The sequence below is a fragment of the Ptiloglossa arizonensis genome, chromosome 1 (assembly GCF_051014685.1).
Source record: "Ptiloglossa arizonensis isolate GNS036 chromosome 1, iyPtiAriz1_principal, whole genome shotgun sequence".
Classification (NCBI taxonomy): domain Eukaryota; kingdom Metazoa; phylum Arthropoda; class Insecta; order Hymenoptera; family Colletidae; genus Ptiloglossa; species Ptiloglossa arizonensis.
In genome coordinates this window covers 34,659,298-34,683,914 of record NC_135048.1, presented here as the reverse complement: position 1 = coordinate 34,683,914, position 24,617 = coordinate 34,659,298, and the positions used below count along the sequence as shown (strand labels likewise).

At 36.4% G+C, this 24,617-nt stretch overlaps 4 protein-coding genes and 1 long non-coding RNA gene across 18 annotated transcripts; 3 read left to right on the top strand and 2 right to left on the bottom strand.

The window, feature by feature from the left end:
- The first annotated feature begins 210 nt into the window (after nucleotides 1–210).
- On the top strand, nucleotides 211–6,731 carry Pka-r2 (cAMP-dependent protein kinase type II regulatory subunit). Of its 2 annotated transcripts, none has more exons than XM_076319947.1 (8): nucleotides 211–874; nucleotides 1,315–1,406; nucleotides 3,955–4,038; nucleotides 4,703–4,809; nucleotides 4,941–5,202; nucleotides 5,794–5,952; nucleotides 6,130–6,232; nucleotides 6,589–6,731. In XM_076319947.1, the coding sequence occupies exons 1-8, from the start codon at nucleotides 658–660 to the stop codon at nucleotides 6,717–6,719; spliced, it is 1,155 nt and encodes a 384-aa protein (XP_076176062.1). In that variant the 5' UTR covers nucleotides 211–657; the 3' UTR covers nucleotides 6,720–6,731. The 2 variants fall into 2 exon arrangements, with proteins under 2 accessions (XP_076176062.1, XP_076176073.1); XM_076319958.1 differs by lacking the exon at nucleotides 211–874 and adding an exon at nucleotides 912–1,101.
- A 1,054-nt stretch (nucleotides 6,732–7,785) lies between these two features.
- On the bottom strand, nucleotides 7,786–11,438 carry LOC143151161 (uncharacterized). Of its 3 annotated transcripts, none has more exons than XR_012993252.1 (3): nucleotides 11,245–11,438; nucleotides 10,196–10,451; nucleotides 7,786–9,555 (listed from the first exon to the last, which is right to left on the bottom strand). It is a non-coding gene; the product is annotated as an uncharacterized LOC143151161 (long non-coding RNA). The 3 variants fall into 3 exon arrangements; XR_012993251.1 differs by lacking the exon at nucleotides 11,245–11,438 and adding an exon at nucleotides 10,704–10,983; XR_012993253.1 differs by lacking the exon at nucleotides 10,196–10,451 and having other exon boundaries at nucleotides 11,245–11,309.
- Nucleotides 11,439–13,455: 2,017 nt separating this feature from the next.
- LOC143151128 (transcription elongation factor, mitochondrial) lies at nucleotides 13,456–20,721 on the bottom strand. 7 transcript variants are annotated; one of them, XM_076320001.1, is made up of 10 exons: nucleotides 20,570–20,721; nucleotides 18,428–18,729; nucleotides 18,088–18,266; nucleotides 16,836–17,813; nucleotides 16,570–16,691; nucleotides 16,266–16,461; nucleotides 15,992–16,138; nucleotides 15,762–15,909; nucleotides 15,348–15,677; nucleotides 13,456–15,247 (listed from the first exon to the last, which is right to left on the bottom strand). In XM_076320001.1, exons 4-9 carry the CDS (start codon nucleotides 16,881–16,883, stop codon nucleotides 15,367–15,369), a joined length of 972 nt encoding a protein of 323 aa, XP_076176116.1. In that variant the 5' UTR covers nucleotides 16,884–17,813; nucleotides 18,088–18,266; nucleotides 18,428–18,729; nucleotides 20,570–20,721; the 3' UTR covers nucleotides 13,456–15,247; nucleotides 15,348–15,366. The 7 variants fall into 7 exon arrangements, with proteins under 7 accessions (XP_076176116.1, XP_076176126.1, XP_076176085.1 ...); XM_076320011.1 differs by lacking the exon at nucleotides 13,456–15,247 and having other exon boundaries at nucleotides 15,256–15,677; nucleotides 16,836–17,127; nucleotides 17,250–17,813; nucleotides 20,570–20,720; XM_076319970.1 differs by lacking the exon at nucleotides 13,456–15,247 and having other exon boundaries at nucleotides 15,256–15,677; nucleotides 20,570–20,720.
- On the top strand, nucleotides 17,298–20,176 carry Ndc80 (kinetochore protein Ndc80). The gene is made up of 2 exons (XM_076319935.1): nucleotides 17,298–17,993; nucleotides 18,096–20,176. The coding sequence occupies exons 1-2, from the start codon at nucleotides 17,774–17,776 to the stop codon at nucleotides 19,874–19,876; spliced, it is 2,001 nt and encodes a 666-aa protein (XP_076176050.1). The 5' UTR covers nucleotides 17,298–17,773; the 3' UTR covers nucleotides 19,877–20,176.
- LOC143151091 (uncharacterized) lies at nucleotides 20,368–24,279 on the top strand. 5 transcript variants are annotated; one of them, XM_076319923.1, is made up of 10 exons: nucleotides 20,368–20,527; nucleotides 20,609–20,713; nucleotides 20,851–20,935; nucleotides 21,016–21,348; nucleotides 21,444–21,779; nucleotides 21,855–21,976; nucleotides 22,040–22,372; nucleotides 22,451–22,878; nucleotides 22,946–23,157; nucleotides 23,239–24,279. In XM_076319923.1, the coding sequence occupies exons 3-10, from the start codon at nucleotides 20,855–20,857 to the stop codon at nucleotides 23,371–23,373; spliced, it is 1,980 nt and encodes a 659-aa protein (XP_076176038.1). In that variant the 5' UTR covers nucleotides 20,368–20,527; nucleotides 20,609–20,713; nucleotides 20,851–20,854; the 3' UTR covers nucleotides 23,374–24,279. The 5 variants fall into 5 exon arrangements, with proteins under 5 accessions (XP_076176038.1, XP_076176033.1, XP_076176006.1 ...); XM_076319918.1 differs by having other exon boundaries at nucleotides 20,369–20,524; nucleotides 22,946–24,278; XM_076319891.1 differs by having other exon boundaries at nucleotides 20,369–20,527; nucleotides 22,946–24,278.
- The last annotated feature ends 338 nt before the right edge of the window (nucleotides 24,280–24,617 follow it).

Here is a 24,617-nt window from a genome sequence, read left to right as displayed (position 1 = left end):
AATTGAAATGTATGTCAGCCAATAAGAAAATCGGTATAGATAATGATACATCAAAGAAAAATAGTTTCATTGGTCAAACAGTTTTGTGCATTCTTACGATATCTGAAAGTAGTAGTGTTGTACAGTTACTGCATAGAGTATCACTATTGGTCTACGATCCGTATAACCGGGGTTGTCCAATGATACTCACTTTGCCTACAGTTTATCACTTAAATGTCCAACGCGATCCCTCTGTTAATGTCAAGATCCGCGCCGTGAAATAGTCGCCATCTTTGCGACTGAGTCGCATCCCTCGATTCGGCCCGTCGTATTGTTCGTGCAGCTTTATGTAGTGTCAGAGAGAAAAAGTATCGTTGAAAGTTGGTGACAAAAGGGGCAAAGCGGTTCAGTGAGACCGGATAGCGTTCGAGTTGTGTCGAGAGTGTAGCCCAGCGCGAAAGTGAACGGAACGCGTGGGGCTTACGTTCTCCTGGCCTTAGAAACGCAGTAGTACGTGTTCATAGAAATTGTTCGTCGTTTGACAAGTGTCACACAAAGCTGTGTATTAACTTGTTCGCGCAGTGATAATAAACCAGCTTGCTATTTATCGGTTGGCCTGTTAGTTACCGGCGTATGCCATTGTAACGTGTGCTCGAACATCGTTTCGGTGGGAGAAAAATGAGTTGTCAACGCAACACTGGCAAGATCACGGTGCCAGACGAGCTGCGGGACATTCTGCTGGAGTTTACGATCAGCTATTTGTTGGAGCAACCGGTGGATATTATCGAGTATGCTGTAGGTTTTTTCACGCAACTTCGGGATAGCCGTCAGACTCAGTTGATTCAGCCCACTGCGCAGACCTGCTCCTCTACGCCGGACGAGTCTGTCGATGAAGGTGAGCGAGAGAATTTTCATTCGGGATGCGACTTCCCATCGCGTCGAGTATTCGTCTCGCAACCGAGCGATACGTACAACCTGCCGCCTAGTTTTGAGCGCGCCGTTAGTGATACCGCTTCGATTTTGAAATTCGATTCTTTCTTTTGTGTCATTGTGAAACTTTACCGGTGTCAGCGATCCTTGTGACTTTGAAAAAAATTTGCATACACGTATCAATGGATATCGGTAAGATCCTTTCTCCTCGATTTATAATTTTTACAAATTATTTATCGAATATAAAAATTTTTAATTTGTTTTATTTATAATATTGATCTATTTTCATGCTTAATAAATCGCTGTTATTTTATGAAACTTCGGAGATTATTTAACGAAAAAAAAAACACATTATGATCGTGCATGTTTTAAATTATATATTCAAGGTTATTTCACACGTTACAGAACCGCCGGTCGGAAGGTTCACGACAAGAAGGAAGAGTATCTTCGCGGAGGCTTATAATCCTGAGGAAGATGAGGAAGATGATAGAGCCAAGGTACGTTAAATTGTTAGCCCTTCGTTAAATCATTTTTTGTTACGTTCAACAACTATCGATCATTTGCAACGATATTTCTCTTATTATTATACGTATCTCGCTTTTAGTTGTGTTACGCGAGGAACCATGTTGTCGATAGTATCTTCGAATGAAAGCTGCGTGTATCGAATCAATAATCGATTGATATAATTTAATCGGTCACAGAGGGGCGAGAATCGAGCCTCAGCCACGGAAACCGCTGGCTAGCGATTCGTTAAAAACACACCAAGATACATTATATCTTTGCGACAAATACATTGACTCGTGAAGGAACCAAAAAAAATCGTTTTATTCCGGTACATTAAAACACGGCAAGGATAGGGTTAACGTGTTCATTTACATCGCTCACGTACACGTACATAGTGTATGTATAAGAGCTAAATATGGATACTTCATGATTCGTTCGAATAATAACATAGCCGATCGCTACGAGAAATTGCACGCGGTTCCCAGAAGACGTCGCCTCTGGAGGCCGAAGTTTCAACGGTCAAATATTTGTCGATTAGGTTGACGTGTGCATGTGAGAAATATAGAAAATAGCTTTTTTTTTTATCCTTCCCTATCGAAACACCGCCGTATTCAGGCTGCGCGGGTGACGAAACGGGATGATTTACTTTGCTCGACGATGCGAGCGATGTACCTTTGTGACGTCAGAGCGCGTGTTCGATAACCTGGTACCGACGTGACTTACATATGTATAATATACATACGTGCACGTGAGCATGTTCATGAATTAGAGAGACAGAGAGAGGAGAGGCACGGGTAAGGCTCGTAGGATCGGGATCGTACTGCTCGAAAGCATTTCAAAAGCAGCGTCGATCTCGATTATCGGGAACTTGAGCCGTTAAAACTGATCGGAAGAGCAGCGACAATGTATATACATGGTGTTCCATCAGAACCTGACCGTCTGATTATCTTCATTGCCGTTAAAGATGTTCGAGATGATACCTTGGAGAATAAAATGTAAAAATTACTTTTCACGAGTCATGGTTTTTTTTTCTCAAAATGGTCAAGGTCGTGGATATAATCATCTATTAAGTAAATTATATTAAATTCCAGAGTATATAGATGCACCCTTAATTCCACGAAAAAATATCGTTAATCTTGATTGCTTTGTAAAAAATAACTCCTAGATTTTATTTACTCTACAAAATCATATAACTTTTGTCCGAGATTTTTAATCACAGAGGAGATAATTACGTCTTCTATTTCTGCTAGACCACCCTATACCGTACGATGGTGAATAAAATTGATCGACGTAAATAGAAGGATGTTACGCTTCGAAAACATACTTTCGTTACAATTTTCAATTTTTTACTTGTTCGTTTTTATCGACCCTGTTGAATAGCAATCGATGTGCTATTAAATACTCTGTGCTTCGAGTATCACTTGTTATCGTAGGTACGAGTTTCTTAAAGTTGATGTTGTATTATTATAAATTGTAGATGCACTGATTAATTTCGCGTGGTAAAAATGTTAATTATGGATATTCAAAGTTTCATTGAATATTATTGTGCGATTAAGATGCAGATGAATCAATTGAAACGCTCGTTCCGAGAACGAGAACTCATAACGCACGTTGTAGGTCAGTAAGAGACATTGTCGCTCGTAACGGTAGCAGGTGTTCGAAATGACGAGTAAATAGACTTAAAGGTTGAAACTCGACGCCGCTCAAGAGACGCAACATGATAAAAAAACTGCGATAGAAACAAAATAAGATCGACCATCGTCTTTAAGCTTGGCCAGCGTCGAATGGAAAGGTCATAGAACGTGAAGCGAAATCCGACTCAGATTTGTTTATCCCTGTCTCTTGGGTTTCTAAAAAAAGCAGATCGCGATTCAGAACATCCGTAGTCCAAGACCGTAACGATTCTTCGATATATCGGTTCCCTGGGAAATAATTTACAGGGTTTGAATGGTGGCGTCAATCTCGAATTTAAATTTCTTATGATATACAATCCAATGTGAGTGTGTATGGATTAGCGTTAAACTGAACGTAGGGTCGTAAAAGAGTTCAATTTTTCTTTTTTCTTTTTTAAACTTACCATGCTGTGTAATCTATCCACGCGTATCTAATTGGAAACCCTTTCTTTTTATATAACGGAGACGTGTTCAGGCCTGACGTTTTCGATCGATTTTGCTGCAATTCATTTATAATATCGACGCGTCGTGTGCGGTGATCATAATTCCTTTGCAATATTTTGAGACGGGCATTATTCGGATGAATGTTTACAATGTTGATTACTCATTATTCGCGCTACTCTTGGCATTCCTTATTCCCATTATTTGTCATGTTAAGTATTTTGTATTATTTGTCGTATACTTTATTCCTATTATTTTTTGTTCGTTTTATTTATTTACGCTTCTCCGTACCCTTGTCACACTGGTATACATTATTTTCACTATTCGTAATACTTGATATTACAATTTGCGAATTAGCAATCTTTCGTTCGAATAAGCCATTGCCCAGATTCTCACTGGTATTACTGTTGTTATTCATCGATTGCAGATGGTGCATCCGAAGAGCGACGAGCAACGGCAGAGGCTCAGCGACAGCGTCAAGAATATTTTTCTGTTTCGGGCCCTAGACGAGGTAAGTTAAACATAGTACGTATTCTGCTCTGCTCGTAATTGAAACGGGAATACAGACCGACGAGAGTTCGCGCCAACTCGTGGAAATGCCAATGAGTACGTGTAATCTGCTCAACTGGGATTCAGATTCGGAGGGAGACTATTCAAGGGAACCAAGCTGACTAGATACAAATATAAACCTCCGATGATCGTTAACAGACCTCTTACATTATATTTTGAATATCCTATTATTTTTACGTAACAATACGCACAATTTTTCCATCTATTACGGAATAATTCGGATACCATCGATAATTTTAAACGTAGAAAATAATGAACAAATAGTATCACAATAATTCTAGATGCACTCTAACGTTCTTAAATTCTTATAAACTTGGGTTTGCAAAATTGCAAAAGTCCTCTTGCGACGTAGTTTTATCCTTGACTCGATTTCCACATGTTTCTATAATACCGAACAGATTCTTTCAAAACTAATGGCTGTTGCGGACAATTTAGTTTACATAAGAGTGCACTTAGTGTTTCTTTTCTGAAATTCACCCAGCTTGAAATTTCACTACAACCGTGACGATCATCGCCGGTGTCCTTGAATGTTAGAAAACAGTAGACACCAGTCATAAGACATTCACGGCACGCATACACGCGCATTGCGCGAATTCTTTTCCCAGGAACAAATGGCGGACGTGCTGGACGCGATGTTCGAGAAAACCGTACAACCGGGAGAATTCATTATCCGGCAAGGTGACGACGGTGACAACTTCTACGTCATCGAGAGGTAATACTGTTTTTTTTTTATCTTCGTTGTTGGCTATCTTATACGTTGCAAAACTCCAACGAGCTGTGAATCAACTATCAAAAACGACAATCAGAAATAGACCACCAATCTTTGTTTCGTTGTTCTTTCAGAGGAAAGTTTGAGGTGTACGTCAAGGATCCCCAGACGGGCGTAGAATCCATGATACACATCTACGATAATCGTGGTGCTTTCGGAGAGCTCGCGCTTCTGTACAATATGCCCAGAGCGGCTACTATCAAGGCCGTCACGTGCGGTACATTGTGGGCCATGGACAGGCTAACTTTCCGATGTATTCTTCTGAAATCCGCGTACAGAAAGCGCAAGATGTACGAGGACCTTATCAACAAGGTCCCGATGCTCAAATCTCTCGAGGTGGGTCCAATAGAGTAGTCGTTTTCCAAACGGATATCCCCTAAAAATAATCAAAGGATCGTACGAGTCAAATGACTTTATTGTTCACTGGGACATCGAGCACTTTAAAAGCTCTATCGTGTCGTATACGTTAGATACGGTTTACAGGGAGGGGTTGAATTGACATACATTTCAAAGCGCCGTATTCGATTGGTTATAGCAGTCAACTCTAGTCGAACTTCGAGCGAGGCGCGAAGGCATTGAATCCCCAGTAAATGTTAATCAGAATTTGATGTTTATTAGCAACTCGATACGATGGTGCATTTAGTCGAAGCGTGTATATATCCCATCAATCTTATTTATCGGAGTCAAGTTGATTTCAACCTACTAGTTACGAAACTAGTTACATCAAAGGATTTCGTACTACCTATCGAGGATTAAATGCACATTATCTCTGCTATTTGATTTGCTCGTGATACGCGATCCCTTGATTGTTCTACGCAGTAGAGTAATACGGCATTAACACGGTGTATTGACGAGAGATTCTAACCCGTGTAGCGTAAAACAAATAATGGCGCAATTAGACGATGATCTAATATTATTTCTTTTCAGCCTTACGAACGCATGAATCTGGCGGACGCTCTGGTACCAAAACAGTATTCGGACGGTGAGCAGATAATCAGAGAGGGTGACACAGCGGATGGGATGTACTTCGTCGAAGACGGTGTCGTTAGAATTATTAAACTCGGAGATCACGGTCGTGAGATAGAGGTACGTCGACGCGCATTGGTTTTCATTTTCCATCGTCTAACATAATTGCGACGATCATTGACCTACATACCTCGGTACGGCGAGACTGATACTGTTACCATGCCTGCCAGGAGACTAGAACACTAATTACACTGTCAATTGTATAGATCTCATTTGTTATTCTATTTGCTGTCGCAGATTAATAGAGTTCCCGCTGGTGGGTACTTGGGCGAGTTGGCGCTCGTGACACACAAACCTCGCGCTGCTTCGGCCTACGCTGTGGGCGACGTAAAGCTGGCCTGTAAGTTCTCTTTCAATATATTTCTGTACACGGTATCAGGTTACTGCCAAATGTTCGCATGTTTACAAACGCACTACAAGAATTCGATTATCGAAAGCACGTTGTGTTTAGGATCGAAGCAAAATCCTTACTTTACACAACTTGCGCAGCAACCTAATACTATTTACTACGAAGCGTTCTCTTCCGTTACAGTCTGTCTTTTAATAGAATCACATCTACCGTGAGGTGTTTTACACGTTCGCATATTAGTAAATAAGAAATCGGTAGAGAATAGAAATGACTGTGCGTGTGTATTTATGATGTAATTAGTGAAACGCAGTCGCAAGACACATGGTGTTTAAAAATGACTTTTTCAGTTTTGGACGTTGAAGCTTTCGAACGCTTACTTGGACCTTGCATGGAACTCATGAAGCGTAATATCGACGATTACGAGGATCAGCTAGTCAAAATCTTTGGCAGCAAAGCTAACGTTACCGATATCCGATGAACTGTCCGCAGATAGTGATACGTTGCACTGCTGTACCAAAGACACGACTTTCGTACAGTAATGTAAGATGAGCACAAAAACTTGTACCACCCACTTATATGAATCTCATCCGCGTGTTTCAAGTTATCATCTCAAATCGACTTTCGTAATAACTGTTCACTTAGACGTGTACCAGTAAGGATCGTCGTTAATAGTTACCAAGTTTGTACCTATGACACACACTGAAGGACAAAAAAAAAAAGGAAAACTTGCATAGGCTTCTCTCGACTGTTCGTATCCGCATGTCGGTACTGATGGAAACTCTCTAAGACTGCATCGGATCAAGAAGTATTACCCTATCTTGTCGTGTGCTCGATCGTTTACAAGATAGAAGTCTAATTAAATAAGATTCACCAGAAAAAAAATACTCGGGATGATGCAACGTATCGAAAGACTCACGCACTTCTCAAACGATGTACGTTTTCTGCCATTCTTTATTCTTATACTTGACACTTCGGAAACTGTATTTACGCTTTAACGACGACGACATCAAGTATCAATGAATTAAATTATTTCGTATGTTTCGATGGTCTTTTTGATCCGTCGAAGAAAAAAAAATGAAGATACCGTTAGTGTGTGTCTTGCATTATGTTTTTCTTCGTGATGTAGAAGAAGAGTTTTTATTGCTAACTTATTATGGAATATAAGTTTAGTTGTACGAGAAGATTAGAACGGAAATGCGCATTTCAAGATCCCGATGTTCGGTGTGTGTTTCTATGACGAATCATAGCTATAACGCTATGCTAGGAGAATTATATTGCATACAAAGGGCAGAGAGCACGATAGGCAAGTTAGAGCAATTACTAGTATCTATGGTACAATTTTTAACAGAGACAAAAATAACTATTTTTACGAGAACGTGGCATTTTAAGTTAGACTTCGGGAAAGGCAAGAGGATATATCGTTTCAAATGTTACACGTTCCGTCTAATCCTTATCTAATAATGCCTGAGAAGAAAGTACCTCCTATATTATACATTTAACAGGACAATTTTCCTAATTCCCATGTTCCTAATTTTACGATTTGCTCTTTGCGTTAATGAGAAAGTATTACGAGACATACATATATTTATGTAGCGCACAATACAATATCCGTTTATTTAATTGTTTATAGATACGCACAATTGCGTTCGATCATTATATTTCTGTATTATTTATATTTGTTATCATCTATCGTCGTTTGTTACAATTTGAAATAGAGACGCTTGCTGTGGCGCACATTGCTATATTTTCAATCAAAGAATACTGCATTTCTTGATTAATACGTTCAAAAGTTGTACTCTATCACCACAATGTGTTATTCATCGTTTTCAGCGTCTGTATAGTTACTATGTTGCTTCATAAACGAATCTTCTCGATTGTCGTCAAAATTGTGGTACCATCGCCGGATAAAACGAGAAACAAACAGCCTCTTCTTAATGTAGACTCGAGTGCTCAGTCATATCTTTCGCAGGACATAATTAACGACTACCGATGCGTTTGCAAATTAACGATGATCATTGCAGACGTGTAAGAAAAGGAACAAGCAAAAGTGACGTATTTCTAATTCCTTCGTATTTTTACCTATTGGGATCTTTGTATTCATTGATACTGTGCAAGGTGCATCGCAATGCGAATTACACGCGACACTGTGAAAGAAATGGATGAGCATTCCGATCTCCGAAGCGTTCATGTGTGTCTTATCGGTGAATCCTGGTAACAGAATCGACCAAAAGAACCTATGAACCTATTTTTGTTACACGTGTATGATACACGTTATACATGTATGATATACGTCTAGCATCGTGATAAAAAAAAAAAAGGAGAACAGTTTGAAACTAATTTGAACGTTGTGCGAACAAGTGCGTATGCTAGTCACTCTTCATGGCCGTCGAAGGTCGTCGTGTTTCTTTCGCGACGATTGCGTCGACCGGTCGAATGTAATTTTTATTACTATGAAACTATGTATTTACTGTGCGACTGAAACTCAATTATAAGCGATAAGCTTTCTAAATAATATCACAATCACGGGGAAAGGATAAGGAGACTAGTATACACATAGTATATACTACATGAAAACGGAGCAAAATAGCAACAGGGTTTTACCAGAGGTATTGACGAGGGTTATTTTCTCGACTTTTGCGGAGCGTTTGAATACAATATTGTAACAGTTACTAGTTTAGCATTTTAGTTAGTTTAGTTTTAGTTTTAGGAGCAAACTTATGGATTTAAAAATCTTTCAATTATTATATTCTTGAAAACGTTTATATTTCTTTTGGATTTAATTAATTAGTACGTAACAATTGGAGTATATTATTCGTAGTATTCGTTAAAAATGTATTATATTATTTTATTTCAAATGGAGCTTCAAATGCTCCTAAAGTCGACGAAATATTTCTCGTTCTTTACCGATACGAGGAACACTAATGATTCATGGTATTTACCAGCGAATTATCGTTATTGACGCATAATGAATTTGTTCGCGCTAAAATTTTTTTTTTTCGTCGAAAAATATACCGCATCCTACGCTTTTCGATAACTGTGTTGCATTTACACGTTCGGAGTAATGCAGTAGCAACGAACGAATACTACATTTAACATTGCCGGAAATTCCCGATTCGAATTCTGGCGATCGTGCCATCCTTTTCTTTGATCTTTTTCCTTTAATTGTTCTTGGATTAAGTGAAGCTTCAGCCGTGGTTCTTAGTCTTCCGCCACGTCTCCAGGCTGTGATATTATTTTCAGCAGAGTGTTTCATTCCTTTCACGTAGATCTATGTACGCAAAACGATGTTTCTTGTTACGACATCTTCCAGAAAACTGAAAGAGAGAAAAAAAAATACGGAAGGGGAACCTAGATTATCCTGGAATTACACAATTCCAGGGTTGATCGAACTTTATTGACTGTTGAATTGCATTCGTTAAGAGCGATTAGAAGTTCGGATCAGCGACTCGATCGTTGATGTCTAATAGAAAAATCGGGCAATTAAGAGATGAGAAGATACACGATGTATCTCTATATATTATATATATATATATATATATATATATATATATATATATATATAAAATATACATATATATATAAATGACGGAAGATTATTCTCGCACACCGAATTGAAAAGTATATTTAGATGGAGTACTTATCTGTGCGGAAGCCAAGATTCGATAAATTAAATGTAAACGCTTAAGTAGAGTTGACCCAATTCAAGTTATACTGTATGTATCTCTAACCAAGCGTGTGGTCTCTCCTACATATGTTGCGTGTTGCCCTTCATGTGTGTGAGTGTGTGTGACGACCGAGCCAGTAATTTATTACTTGATTTGCATGAGCCGTCGTCAGAGAATTTTCGTCTGAACGGTTGTACGTTACGTGTCATCGTCATTAAAAGTAATCGCCGGTAAAATAACTAACCCGTTCAAGTGCTGCGAATGAATCTCACGTAATCGTAGGACATACCACTTCACTGTGCCAGGGGGGTGGGGGGGTTTAGGGGTTCCTTTCCTCATTTGCTTCCGAACGGAAACGGCGATCGTGTAAATTTGAAGATGTGCCAGGTTGCTTCAAATCCACGCGATCGCGATTCGTTTCTCGCCAATCTAGTCCGGAACGACGCGAAGAATATTTCTGGCTAAGTAAACGTGTACCAAGTCAGGTTGATGGGTTGCGCGGCTAAACGCATGCTTCAGAAGCGTCGACTATAATTTTCTGCAAACTGTTCAACCGAGTTAATATTTAGGAGAAAAGACCGTTTCGATGGATCGTTGATCGATGTTTGACCTCAGCTCGCTGAAAGTGTTCGTGAACGTTCGAGACCCGCTGAGGCCAACGCTTCGAAAAATACTAACGCGAAACGAATCGTCAGAGACCCATCGATACAGTCTACGATGTATCACCTTCTACTCGGATAAGATTTCTAAAATCGACGCTTTAGTTAACGCGTTTAAGGTGCACCGCCGAGACCCACCGTGTTCCTTGTACGAAAATTTCTGTTTTCCATGTGTATTAATATCGACACGTCCGTTCCACGAAAAACCGCGCTATTATACGCCCGACGTGCGCGATGCCTGTCTAAGTGTAACAGTCTCTTAGCATCGGACCAATACCCTATAAAAGAGCAACGGAACTCGCGAATATTTTCCACACGCTTTATCTTTCCCTTTTGTCTCGTTTTTAATCGTGTATCCTAAAGAGATCGTGTGCCGCGCTAGGCGAACACGCGCACACGCGCGCGCGCGTCCAAGTGCACGCCGGTATACATAAACTAATAAGTGAAAACATAAAATCTCAGCTATCTCTGCATTTAGACGACAGTAAACTCGTAATTGGCACCGTCGCGCGACGACGCGAAGGCGAAAGATATTAGCCACTCAAGGGCACCGAGAAAATGGCTACCTCCATCGCTCTGTCTCGTCTCTTTGTGGCCACAATGGAACGAAAAAGAGAAAGACAAATAGCGTTGATCCTTTAACGGTGTAGTCCGAGAGTACCACAAAGCAAGACAATACCTCGAAACAGTTCACGAACGGCTAAAGTTCACTATTGTACAGATCATTTTCGTTCTCTTCCTTTCTCGTTGTATTTCGTATGGTTCTATTCTAGTCCGATTTGCGGTACAACATCCGATCTGAAACCGATTACGCGAAATAAATCCCACTGTTAAAGGGTTAAGAAGAAAGTAAAAAATTATTTAAATCGACGTTGCCCGTTATAAGCTCCATAATTTACGCGGTTTACCGATGTCGCATTATACGTGTGCATAATACGGAATACAGAGCGGAACGAAGCCACGTAAGATTCACCTGTGAACAGATTTGGTGTGTAAATCGTGCGTAGCGGTTAGAAGCGATGCAACGAAATTTTCGAGGCAGATTCAAATGATACGCGAAGACAGATACCCACGTAAGGGCAAACCGCCAAACGTGTTTCCCGTCACTCGTTACAGGGCCGCGACACTTGCTCTTGGTGTGCCCAGACCCTTGCCCGCTTCACTGTCCGAAAAGTATAAATAATTTGTCCTTCGATTCCCGTGACTCGGATGCTCTACCGTTTTCGTGCCTCGTTGCTTTTACAAGCTCGCTATATGTCTTCCATCTACGGTGGTCGCGTCTGACGAGATTTACGGTGGGGGGAGATGATTTTGAGTAGCCGAAATCTTTTACCCTGACCCCGGCGCAATCCGTTACTCGTGCAAGAACTTTATATCAAGTATACAGCCTAAAGGTACATCAACAGGTGAAAACGCGCTCCGCAAAGAGATAAATGTCCCGAGGCTGAAAATCTCTCGAAACTTAACGACGCTTTAAGCGAAGCAATACGAGCAACTAGCTCGATTGCGTATCGACAATCGTCCGGTGTCATCGCATGAAAGTCTCACACGATACAACTATCACGCCTATCGTTCGTTTGCCTCTTGATTTATTGTACCCGCGTCTCCGTAATTGAAACGGTGTATAACTCCGTTTCGGTTACGGAGCGCGTTGTCTATACAGTTTAATCTGACAGCGATGTTGTAACGCGACGTTCCACGGCGAAGTTTGCCCGCGGTCGGGAAGTGTATCGCATTCAGACCAGGGGAATTAACAATATTTTATATTGAAATTGGAACGAGCGATAAAAGTTTTCGTACCTTGTCGTCCTGTTAGGTCGTTCTTCGATCCGCGGTACACCGAGCGGAAAAACTGTTCTATTCGTCTAATGAATGTTTAACAGATATACGTGTGTATGTAAGTCTAAGAATGTTATTAATCGCGATCGATAAGAATCAATCGGCAGTCTCGATTCGTTAGTGTGTTGTACCCTAAGCCTGAAACGGTAGAGAACGTTCACCGTGCGAGTTCGATGTCCCGCAGATTGCTGACTGCGAAAGAAGGTAATCGGCTGAAACGAAGTCAACGGAACACGAGGAGGACCGAGCTTAGATACGTACCTTGTATTTAACGCGTGGCGCAAATGTTTGTCATTTGCCGAGAGTTTAGATACCGTGACGGTGTAACATTGTAAAGGAATGGATGCGTGAGACAGACGTCGACGTTCGTCGATCGTCTTTGTTAATGGAATTTCATCGGTGCATTTACAACGAGGTTGCCCTATGAGCAAAGAAACGCGATATCACGATTCGATTTACGTGTAATGTAAAGTAAGTCTTGTAATGTTATCAGGGTATCGAATGCTTGAGAACGTGGGGTACTTTGGAACGTTATCGTGACTCGTGAAAGCCCTCAAAGCCGTATTCGTCAGTTCCATCGAGTGACTCGAGTTATCTACACAAAATTCGAAAGGTAGACGTTAGGTCGAATCGCAAAATCATTCCGGGCGGCTTCGAGTATTTACCAACATAAATGCTAACGATTGTACCATTTTCTTTCGCCTACGATCTTAATCCGTTCCTTTGCGAGTAGATTATTTGAATGTTCTGTGTGTTACGCAAGGGGAATTGCAATTTGAGCAGAGTAACTGTACTGTTACAGTGGTGAAACATAGGGCATCTAAGTTTACTAAATATACAGGATGTTTCAAAATGCGCGGTACAATCGTCGAAAGACGCAAGTTATTCTTGGTCTTCGAATAAGTCGAATGCGTGGAATAAAATTTTGTCGTACTTGGCTTCTTTTTCGAGATAATCGGATTTGAAGTCAATACGCTTCTCTGAAGTCAATTTTCGTGAAAAAACGAAGTACTCGTACGAAATACGTTGTCACAGATTTTTCGACTTCTTTTCGGGTAAGAAACAACTTGCAACTTTTTTTCGGTGGTTGTACCACACATTTCGGGATATTTTTGTAGATTTTAATATCAAATCGTTTAATGTTGTAATCGTATCGACTATTTTGCGTGCCCACCGAGCAAGACAGCCGTGTTTTCGTGACCGCAACAATAATATTATCGAGATTGTTGCACTTCTGTCCCTGATGTATTTGTTGATGCTCAAGCCGCATCGTATTGCACGTCCGAGCGAGCTGGTAATATCGCTCCGGTGCGAGGTCCACGAGAGATGTACGTTTTAAACTGGATAGATTTTATACACGTATACGCTTGCGTAAGGATGTCTCTCGAGTTACAAAAGTGTTTGTAAACTATAAAGAAAGAAAGAAACAAAAAAAAGGAGATAGTAATTATTATAACGTACTTAACGTTTTTTCCGTTTCACAATGTGTTGTAGCGTAAAACAGACGTGCACATACGTATATATACATATAGATATATTATATATACACAGAATTATATATTAGAAATGTCGTTATACATATATATGTCGAGACTCGTTTCCAGCTGGTCTGATCGGGTATTACTTTAATAATTATAAATTGCGTTAACCTGGCAGCGATGCGATTGCGAGTAACATTATAGAAAATGACGCGTGCAATCACATAGTTTATTGTATAGCGTTCACTGTCGTGTCGACGACAGTTTAGCGACCTGTAGTCCATTGGCAATCAAAGTCGAAAAAGTGCATCGGTTGATATTTCTGTTCGATTCATAGATATAATTACATGCGATTATACATAATTGAAAAATCACTCGATAACTGAATCCTTAACTATACAATTGGCAAATAAAACTTTTTTCTCTAGATGGATATGAGAAATGGAATTCGATTGTTGCAATGTATGAATTGTTTTTTCATAAAGTACAGCTATATATATAAATATCCTTCGTATTTATGTTACAAATATTTCTTACAGAATCAACTGAGAGACAAGTGTAAAAGCACACACGAGCACAGGCACGCGCAAGTAAATTCAATGAGTACCAAGGCTACGAATCCTTTAATTTTCTACATTGAACCGATAAATGTCGAACTCTTTCTTTCGTTTAAAATTGTTGTCATGTGAAGGTGCTGTCGTTGGAATTCAATGTGATTGTACTGAAAAGCGAATATAAGATACATACAGTGGAGAACTACGTGGTGTGCTTACCCATGCTGGATTAGATAATGATATGTAACTACATGCTTCTTACACAGCATCACTGCCGGATTAAATAGCGGTGTTACTCTCTTTTCGACGGGTATACCTAATTTGACATTACAAGTTTTGGCACAGAAATATTATCAAATCTGTACTTTTTAGTTGGTCGTACAAATTCGTTGACTATGTTCACGAAGCAGTCACTACTCGAATACATTGCTCTCGTATACTTACTCAAATTGCTCACGATGGTATACATATTTCGATGGATGCAATATTCGCCGTTACCATTGTGACGAAACGTTACTTACCTGTTTATTTACCCGATGTGAGTTCGTATTCGAGAAGCGAGAAACATTAGACGTACAGTGTACTATGAATAGATAGTATAATGAAAATTAATATATAATAAATGAATGGATCTGTACACACTTAATGTATTACTCTGTACGAAATTCTCCGTTTTATTTTTCTTTCCTGTTCTTGTAAACTCTGCTTTTGTTTTTTGGATCGAATAACTACGGTTAGGAAACGGAAAAAACATTGAAGTTTTTGCAAGTTGATTTTCAGAGTTTTCAAATTGTATAACGAAGGTATTACTCTGTAAACAATTTTTCATTAAATACAACATTTAATTCATTTCTTCATTCGATTTTTACATTTTACACTTTCAAAATACAAAAAAATTTAACACTACAAACCATTTATGTAACGGACTTCTTAATCCGTTTTTTTTTTTTCGAAATTGTTTTGCATTTCAGCTATATGAAAAAACGATAAAGCCTTCAACAAAGACCATCTCATTTGCTCTTGTACATCAGAGCTCCCACGCATATATTTTCTTTTTCCATCATCACTTATACACATATTGATTGATGCCATATCACGTATCTCAATTTGATTGAATGTACTTGTTACATGGACAACATATTGTGCACCTATAATTTCAGAACCAAGCAGAAGTTTAAAAAAACGTGCTGTTGTCTTAGGTTTGAATACATACACATTGTTTACGCATGGTACATCGTTTCCTAAAGAAGTAAACTTAATGAAATTAATGATCTAATTAATAAACATTCTCTTACAATAATATTCATATTATTATACAAACGGACCATCTCTTAATGCTACGCAAACCATGATAGAAACAATGAACTGTTGTTGTAGGTACAAAATGTTTGGAGTTATTGTATTTCTAATAAGCTGAATATCTTCCATTATATATGCGCTAGATTTAGGTATTTTTTTAACGATACTTGGCACCTAAAGTAGTAACAACAATGCAGCAAAATATTAAGTTGTATATTATGTTATACTATTGAATATCAAATTTCATAGTATTTACCATTTCGATTAAATGGTAAGAATTATTTCGAGGTCTACAATCATACCAAGTTTCATAATTCCAATTTAATAGATTAAAGTCACGATCTATTAATGCCCAACTTACTAATGTAGGTCCTACATGTATTCCTAATACCGTATCTGGTAACTAAAATAATCAAAAAGTATACTATTATATTAACATATGTAATATTAATTAACATTATTATTTTAATAGCAAACAATGATATTACAGCAAAGAAATATTAAAATCAGTTATACAAATATATTTGTACCTCTTCCATTTTGATATTAGGTACTACTGTGTATTTATTCATTTTCGTTAATTTTTCGGGACATATTGCATTGCAAAATCTCTGTGCTATATTGTGTTCAAATTTATTTATTAATAATAAGTCTAGCAATGATTTGTAAGGTCCATTTTGAATGCGATGCAATATTATACTTTTTGCATGTGATAATTCAATGAATCTATATAATATTAACACACATTATAAATAATTAAACATCGTGGAGCAATAAATCATTGGATCTAATAAATTAATGTATTATTAACGATTAATATTAGAAATTACATACTTCTGTAATTGTTCTTCAGTACCTTCATTTGCTATTTGTAAAATTTTTGTTTCTCTTGTAAATCTGAATGATTTGTCTTGAAATAGTCTACAGTTTATTAGGGATAAACGAATGCACAGCTTCTATAAAAATAAATTCTTTATTTCCATTTCCATTTCTTTATTTCTATATTATTTAAATAATGCATTTAATTTTTCGGAATAAATAAAAATATATATGTAGTATAAAAATGAGAAGGAATTTACGGACAAGACCAGCGCTCTTACCTTTTGTGAATCTGCTTTATAAATAAAATTCCGCAATGTTCGTAACATTATTAAATAACACAATAAGAAGTTTTATTATTTTACACTACGTATAGTTTTTAATCGTTAGTTTTTATTAAGTAGTCTCAAAATATTTAATTAATATATACGTTATCATTTCGTATTATTAAGGATGCATTGTAAATTTCTACACTTATAATTCAATCATTTATGATATTTCCACATTCAAATAATTACACGTGCAGCCTAATAATTAGGTTGCAATTTCAATATGTAATGTTTATATACAACTCTAGAAGAACAGACTGTAATATTAATTTTAAAAGTTCTTCATAAAACCAAAAAATATATTTATACTTCTAATTCTTTACTCATTTTATTTAAAACAAATATTAAAGGTTGCTTTCAACGCACTACATATCGTATATACAATTTGTGCTCCTATCTATAGCTTATTTATTTTGACTAGTCGCGCATAATGGCTGCACACATTAACGCAAAAGCCGTGTGCACGCGAACTCGGCACTTTGGCAGCTTCGACAAATCAAGAAAGGTTTGATAGATTGTCAATATTGTCCACGATGCATATAACGTAGGAAAGTATTGTGATAAATAACTTCCTTTTGAATTGGGTCCATTGAGAAGAAACGGGACCAATTTTACTTTCTTTTACAAGTCGCTGAAACTGTCCGAAGTGCTATGCTACAGTACCAGCTTCTGCATATATGTGCAATGGTGGGGGAAATTCCACGATTCGTTGTGTAGCCATGCGCAATCTGGCCATTGCTTGTACTGCTATGGGTAACGGCATTTTGAGATTCAAATTGTTGACTGTGGAGCTCGTATAAAACTTTGAATTAGTGAAGTTTTAAGTGTTTTAATAAAATTTGAATTCGCATAATTTTCGAACGAAAGAAGCAGATTTTATATTGGTTAGAATGCGAAGCAATTCTGTGGGGCGCAGGTCATCCACAAATCCTGTAAGAATTTCCACGTTTGAAAGGGAAGATAAAAATTCGACGAGAAGTGATTCGAGAAGGACTCAGACTATTAAATCGAAGACGTCTATTTCGTCAGTCGAGAGTTCTCATATACCTAGACTTCGAGCCACATCATGTGACAGATTGAGTAACAAAGGATCAGTTTTGAAAGCCACAGGTCAAGTATCGCCACTTTGTTTAATTATTTTTTCTTTGAAATAAATATACACAAAGGATAGCAACGATAATGAATTCAAATATTTCATGCTTACTTTTATAGGTAAAACCCCACTTCGTCATGGGCCGACAACTCCAAAGACACCTTCCACAACTGCTAGCAAACAGTCTGTCTTTGGTACAGTTGGAAGTTCCAACAGACTTCATTCTGCAGTTCCAACAGGACAAAGATCTTTATCAGCAGATCGTGCTAATAATCTTAGCGCAAAAGGTTCTAAGAAAGATACAAGGCCTTTATCGGATAAAGTATATCAAGCTTATATGCTTAATAAAATTGATACATATTTATCAGTTAATCAACTTTCTTCTATGTTTAATAACAATGGTAGCATAAAACCTATCACATTAAAAATGTTTGTAGAAATTTCTGCTTACTTAGTAAAAATGTTGGATATTAAACAAGCTCTTACAGTTTCTAATTATGTGGAAGAATTGCCAAAAATTGCAAAGAAACTACATTATCCTGGTGTAATTGCTAAATCTTGGTTGAAAACGGCCAATACTATGCACTCTTGGCATAATGTTTTAGGCTGGATTTGTTGGTTGGTAGAAATTTGTCAAGTAAAAGAAATAGCTTTTCAAAAATATAATTTGGAGAATTTGCCTTTTGTTGGAAATGAACAGCAAGCCAGTTTTCATAGAAATGCCCTCTTTTCAATGCTTGACTTCTATAATGCCTGGAATGAAGAAAGAGTCGAGGAAGAAGTAACATTGGTTGAAAAATATTTACAAGAAATTGAAGAGCAAGAAGGAGTCAATGAAGAGGATTTGAACAATGCACGTTTTGAATTAAAAAAAGAAGCAGATAAATTGCAAGCTGTTGAAGAAAAATCAAACACAATTGATGCAGAAGTAAAACATCTACAAGAAGTGTTATCATCTTTACAGGATGACGAAGAGAAGCAATTAAGCGATATGCATATAAGAGAGGAATACATAAAAACAATTGATTTTGAAGCAGATCAAATAAATACAGAGTGCAATAGACTGTGTGAACAAATTCGCTTACAAAATGTACATAGAGATGAATTACTTTCAGTTATTGAGCAGCAGCCAATGTCTAAAGCAGAAAGAGATAAAATACTGGAAAAATGTTCTGAGATTCAAGATTACATGCATCAATTTGATGAACATTTTTTACAAGACCTACAAAAAGAACTGTATGCAATGGACATCAAATTAGCATCCATTAATAATAATATAACTAAAGCAGTTTTAACATATAATAAAGAAATTATTATGCACATTAACAGTGATATGGGTATAGATCTTGAAGAGTTGAAAATGCCAGAAAAGGGTATATTACACCCTCAAATTATGGATGTACTAAATAGTAAAGCTGACTTAATGAATGATTTGAAAGAATTAATAAAAAAACAAATTGTTCAGGAAGAGCGTTCTGTAAAATTAAATTCTAACGAATTAGAAAATCTTCAGGAAAAGATTACAATTTTGGAAGATGAAAGCAATGTTGTAGCTAATGATATTAAAGAAAAGGAAAGCTTTTTGAATAAAATGAAAACTGATGCCAAGAATGAAGAAGCAAAATTGCGGGAACAAGTAAAAGTTCTACAGAATGATATTAAAGAAATTCAAGATTCAATGCCAGATAGGCAAAAAGTTACATTAGAATTAGAAGAAACAATGGACAAATTGGATGCAGTTCGCAGGAAGATGGCATATATAGAAGAATCTGCTAAACTTTTCTTTGATAAGTTCAGTGAGATTTTACTTGAGCATAGATCTCAAGTTTTTAATATGCTAACAGAGTTCAATCCTTCAAGTCTAGAAAAACTGCCATCAGTGTACGTAGAAAAAATCTGATTTTTACACTGTAACATCAAACTGAGACTGTTGAACATATTCTCCAACAATTTACAAATAATATAATGTATGTAATAGAACATCTAAATTGCAATATATAATATGTAACCTTGTTTTATTTAATAATAACTTAATTCTATGTTCAAATGTATAATATAATTAATTAAGAAATCGATTATTGTACCTGCATAGTTTATAAAGTTGTAACAATAAATAAAAAAACAATTTTATACGTTTCTAACATATTGCTAGTTTTTAATTTTGTTTGCAATATGGTCAAAATATTTATAATACAAGAAAAATGTATTTACAAATAAAATTTTATAACAAATTAAAAAGGAATCCCCATCTGTTTAATCAGAATAATTAGTTTTCTCACATTTGTTTATAACTTGCTATTAAGTGCACTGTTTTCTGTACGTTGCGCAAATGAAAAATTAGGAAAGAGAGAAAGAAAAATCTATTTACCAAGACAACACAAACTTGTTTGAAGTGTGATAGGAATATAAAGTCTTCGAATTATTTCTAAGCGCGCGTTTATACTATTTCAATCACTTTTATGCGCAGTAAGCAAAAGTGAAAAAAATTGAAGTTTCAAATCTAACGTTGATTTTACACATGGAGCGTATGAAGCATTAACTGAATTATGTAGTAAATAATTGTAAAATTTAATGGAACACATTGTACATATACCTATTTATCCATACAGTTTGTGAATTTGTATTTTTTCAGAACACACTTCGATAAAATGATTACTTTAAATTATTCAATATGCAAGATGGTTTATACATTGTAAGCGCCAGGATAAATATGTTGGCAAGCATCACATATATTACGGTAAGGTTCTTAACATACGATGAGTGTGAGTTTAACGAAATGACAGGTTATATGAATTACAACCTAATTAAATGGAAATCAATTGATGTATTAAAATATTTATGCAACAATTAAATATCCTTTTTTTATTGTTTTAGCATAATGAGCAGCAAAATAAACGCTGCATGTAAAGCTGTTGCCTCAAAGTCTGACAAAAATATTGTGGAAAACAAGTTACATTTGGTAATGTATATTTTGGAAATTTTATAATTATTTATGAATTTAGCGTTGTATAAATGTTGGTTGTGCAAATACATTTACAGCCCTCATCTGAAGTACCTCCAGAAGGCCTTGTTTTATTTGATAACTGTAATACTCTGATAGAAGTTACTGTGAAAACAAAAGGTCGGAAACGTACATCAACAATGGTTAGTAGCAGTCCTACCAGTCATAAGGGAGTAGACGAGAAAAGGAGACCTGGTAGCAGTGGTGATTCTCATCAAAGCTGGTGTCGCATTTTAAGAGAACAAAATCGAGCAATTCTAAAGCAAGGCCTGCAACAAATGACAGGACGTGTACCAGCTTCAAAGTTGACAAAGCATGCAAACGAAACTAAAGAAACAAAGAAACATTCTTTAAATCATCAAAAACATGAGGTTGGTACGGGATTGTACAATCTTCATTCTTTATTCTATGTATAAAATTCATAAGGAGTCTAACCGAAAATGTTTACAATTGTGATTGTATCTAGCATAAACATTTGGATGAAATTCCTGTCAAACAATCAGCTTCGCAAAAGAGAATAGAAGAACAAACGAAAATTACATCACGCACTACAAATCCATCATCTACATTACTTCCAAGTTCTGTAGAATCTATTCTAGTTCTTGACAGGGGTGTACAATGTGGTGGAATATTTGATTGTAGCGATGATAGATTTGGCGCATTCAATCCAGTTCGTACATTAGGGTTTTTAATGAAGGAATTGGAACATTTAATCAAAGATGACAAAGCTAGTAAAATTCTTACCGATATGGAACAAGCATTGCTTAGAATACCAACAGAACCTGGAAAAACATCTTTTGTGGTATATTTGTTGGAAATTGTAAAAAAGAATTAATATTGAAGATGACACGCACTAAAATAGTATTATTTACAATAGGATATAGAGGCTATGACACTTCGTACGAAACTAGAAGCAACTACAATCCAATTGGAAGAAACAAGTAAAAAAATGAATACGATGTGTGAAACATTGCGCGAAGAACGGGATTGTTTACAGAGGTACGTTTTTTTAATGATAGATTAACCGTAAATTGTATTTACATACTTTTTGTTTCAAATTAGACAAGTTCATAAACAAGTTTTAATGTTAAATGAAGCTCGGGAAAGACAGTTAGATTTAGAAACAACTCTGAAAACATTGAAGCAAGAAATACAAGAAGCAATGAAAATGGCTCAAGCTAGAGATAAGATAATAACTGAATTAAGAGAAGAGATTAAGGGCCATGAGTTTTCCCAAAAAGTTATAACGGATTTGAGAACAAATCTTGCTGAACAAACAGAACTTGCAAGACAAAGGCACTTAGAGGTGCAATATTTGACCCTTGAAAAAGAAAAAATGAATGTTCTGTGTTCGTACAAGGATTCGTTACTAATTGAACTTCGTAATGCAATCAAGTTAGTTAGGCTACAATTAATTAAGCTCAAATCTATTGTAATAGGTTTGTAAATGTAAATATCTATTTTGTATCTTAGGGAGTTGCAAAACCAAATTGCAGATCAGTTAAGCAGTTTAAACATCTATGTTCACGAAGAAAGTACAAATCCGCAAATTTCATTGGTTCACGGAGGCCTTGCGTGTTCATCGCCAACTTCTACTTCTTCTCGCGAATCAAATATGCCCACCTCTTGGCACGATATATCAGACGTTTCCTTGTCTACCGTGGGTCATATCCCACCGAAGAATAGAGATCTGCAAAAGTTTTTACAGAAGTCAAATAAAACGTTATCCGTTTCTGAAAGCCATATCGGGAATTTGGGAAAGAAATGGACAAAGAATGTTAAGGAATCTCAAACTAAAGATTCTGTTAACTTAGAATTTATTAGTCTACCTGGTGGAGAATCTTCACTCACACTTTTACCCTCTTACAAAGATCTTGGTTGTACAGAAATTAGCCAATCAGGTAACTATATTCGATATGTACATATTATAAATATTCTAATAAATTTAGATGTATATTTATTTTCTAGTTCATAAAGGGAAAGAGGATGCAACCATGTACAATAACAAAAATAATGGTAATTCACGTAATTCTGAAAATGTCAGTAAAATATCTTTGTCGGAACGTTTAAACTCAACTTCTGAAAAGATTCTTGAGAAAGAAGCACATCTAAAGAACTCACCTAAAAATCAGAAGTCTTCGGAATTACAAAAAAAACAAAGTTGCGAGAAAAAATCCACAGTAATGGGAGATACTTCTAATGTTTTAAAAAATAATTTACCTCACAATCTATTAGGTTCTACTATATCGGAACAATTTCAGAATATGTTCCACGACATCAGGGTTCAAAGTAGAATGCCTGTTAATGTACCAAGCCCGCCAAGGAATTATCCCCACCCTGATTGGAGCGATAGTACTTTACCCAGTATCAGTACTGCTTCTGAATTACCCCTTTAGTTGCGAATGTCTTACACGATGTTGAATGTTGGCTATTATTTGCGAAGTTTGCACACACATGGTCATAGCTAAAGTAAGAATTTTGTCAGTGTCGAATAACAATCGACAATTTTATTCCTGATTGTATTCCGACGCTTCTCAATGTAGTAATCGTTGTACACGGTTACGACGTTGTTCACAACGATTGTTTTTCAGCTAGAATGCGTCGTCGCAGCTAAAGAGTTAACTGTGATGTATTCAAACAACACCTAAAACTGCATTAATACTTTTGTAAGATAATACGCAGCATCTTTGTCCAATTAAATTATTTTGTATCCACAGAAATTCAGTTTCGGGAAACAAAAATTAAATTATATTTTTTGATCTCAATGATTTAACAATATAATTTTAAGTAATAATTTACAGGAGATATATATACACAGTATAAATTGTATCGATTTTTGGCTTAAAATGTACTTTCCTATTAATATATGTATATTTGCTTTTAACTTGTAAATCTAAGTAAAATTTGTACACAAGAATATATATAATTTTAAAAAATATTGTTTATAAATATACGTTATAATTATTAATTGAAAGGAGGGTAGAAAAGGCTTTAAAAGTTACGTGTAACACAAAAGTGTTACGTGTATTAATTGTACATAAGTTAAGGAAACTTTTCAGAGCAACACAGTGGCGTTAATACCAAAGTATTACACGTACATTTTATAATGACGTATTGCAGTGTTGGTGTATAAGATAATGTAAGATTGGTAATTCTTGAAAAAGTGTTGATAATTTAATTGATAGTAGTTTTAATAAATGAAATGTAATGCGTTCGTTTTATAATAAACAATACGCGCGTTATTTTTAATACCTCCACGTCCCTTAGTAAATTCTTATTAAGAAATTGCAAGGACACAATATAAATATGACATGAAAAACCAGGTGTATATATATATTTTTTTTATCACATATGTATATATACAAGTAAAGTATAATACTTATATTTTGTAAGTCTTAATAGGATTAAAAGGGAACATTTTAGTACACGTAAAACATTCATCAATTTTGCATAAAGACGTCTTGAAATACATATACATGTTTCCCAGTAAGCGTGTACATGTGTACTCTCTCTTTGCGAAAAATTCGATCTTTTTTTTTATGATTATTTTCTGTTTCTAACGACCGAGAAACGTTCATCTGCTAACAACTATCGTAATACGAACACAGTCCTAACATTCGATGCGCGTAAAATAAGTAAT

What these genes read in the sequence shown, in the direction of transcription:
- Pka-r2 (XM_076319947.1), top strand. Translation starts at nt 658, where the DNA reads ATGAGTTGTCAACGCAACACTGGCAAGATCACGGTGCCAGACGAGCTG. An exon ending in AGGAAGATGATAGAGCCAAG is followed by an intron (nt 1,407 to 3,954) that starts GTACGTTAAATT and finishes CATCGATTGCAG; the next exon opens with ATGGTGCATCCGAAGAGCGA. An exon ending in CGATGCTCAAATCTCTCGAG is followed by an intron (nt 5,203 to 5,793) that starts GTGGGTCCAATA and finishes ATTTCTTTTCAG; the next exon opens with CCTTACGAACGCATGAATCT.
- LOC143151128 (XM_076320001.1), bottom strand. Translation starts at nt 16,883, where the DNA reads ATGTTACGAACATTGCGGAATTTTATTTATAAAGCAGATTCACAAAAG. An exon ending in ATAAAGCAGATTCACAAAAG is followed by an intron (nt 16,692 to 16,835) that starts GTAAGAGCGCTG and finishes TTATTTTTATAG; the next exon opens with AAGCTGTGCATTCGTTTATC. An exon ending in CTAATATCAAAATGGAAGAG is followed by an intron (nt 16,139 to 16,265) that starts GTACAAATATAT and finishes TGATTATTTTAG; the next exon opens with TTACCAGATACGGTATTAGG.
- Ndc80 (XM_076319935.1), top strand. Translation starts at nt 17,774, where the DNA reads ATGCGAAGCAATTCTGTGGGGCGCAGGTCATCCACAAATCCTGTAAGA. An exon ending in ATCAGTTTTGAAAGCCACAG is followed by an intron (nt 17,994 to 18,095) that starts GTCAAGTATCGC and finishes TTACTTTTATAG; the next exon opens with GTAAAACCCCACTTCGTCAT.
- LOC143151091 (XM_076319918.1), top strand. Translation starts at nt 20,855, where the DNA reads ATGAGCAGCAAAATAAACGCTGCATGTAAAGCTGTTGCCTCAAAGTCT. An exon ending in GAACTTCGTAATGCAATCAA is followed by an intron (nt 22,373 to 22,450) that starts GTTAGTTAGGCT and finishes TTTGTATCTTAG; the next exon opens with GGAGTTGCAAAACCAAATTG. An exon ending in TACAGAAATTAGCCAATCAG is followed by an intron (nt 22,879 to 22,945) that starts GTAACTATATTC and finishes TTTATTTTCTAG; the next exon opens with TTCATAAAGGGAAAGAGGAT.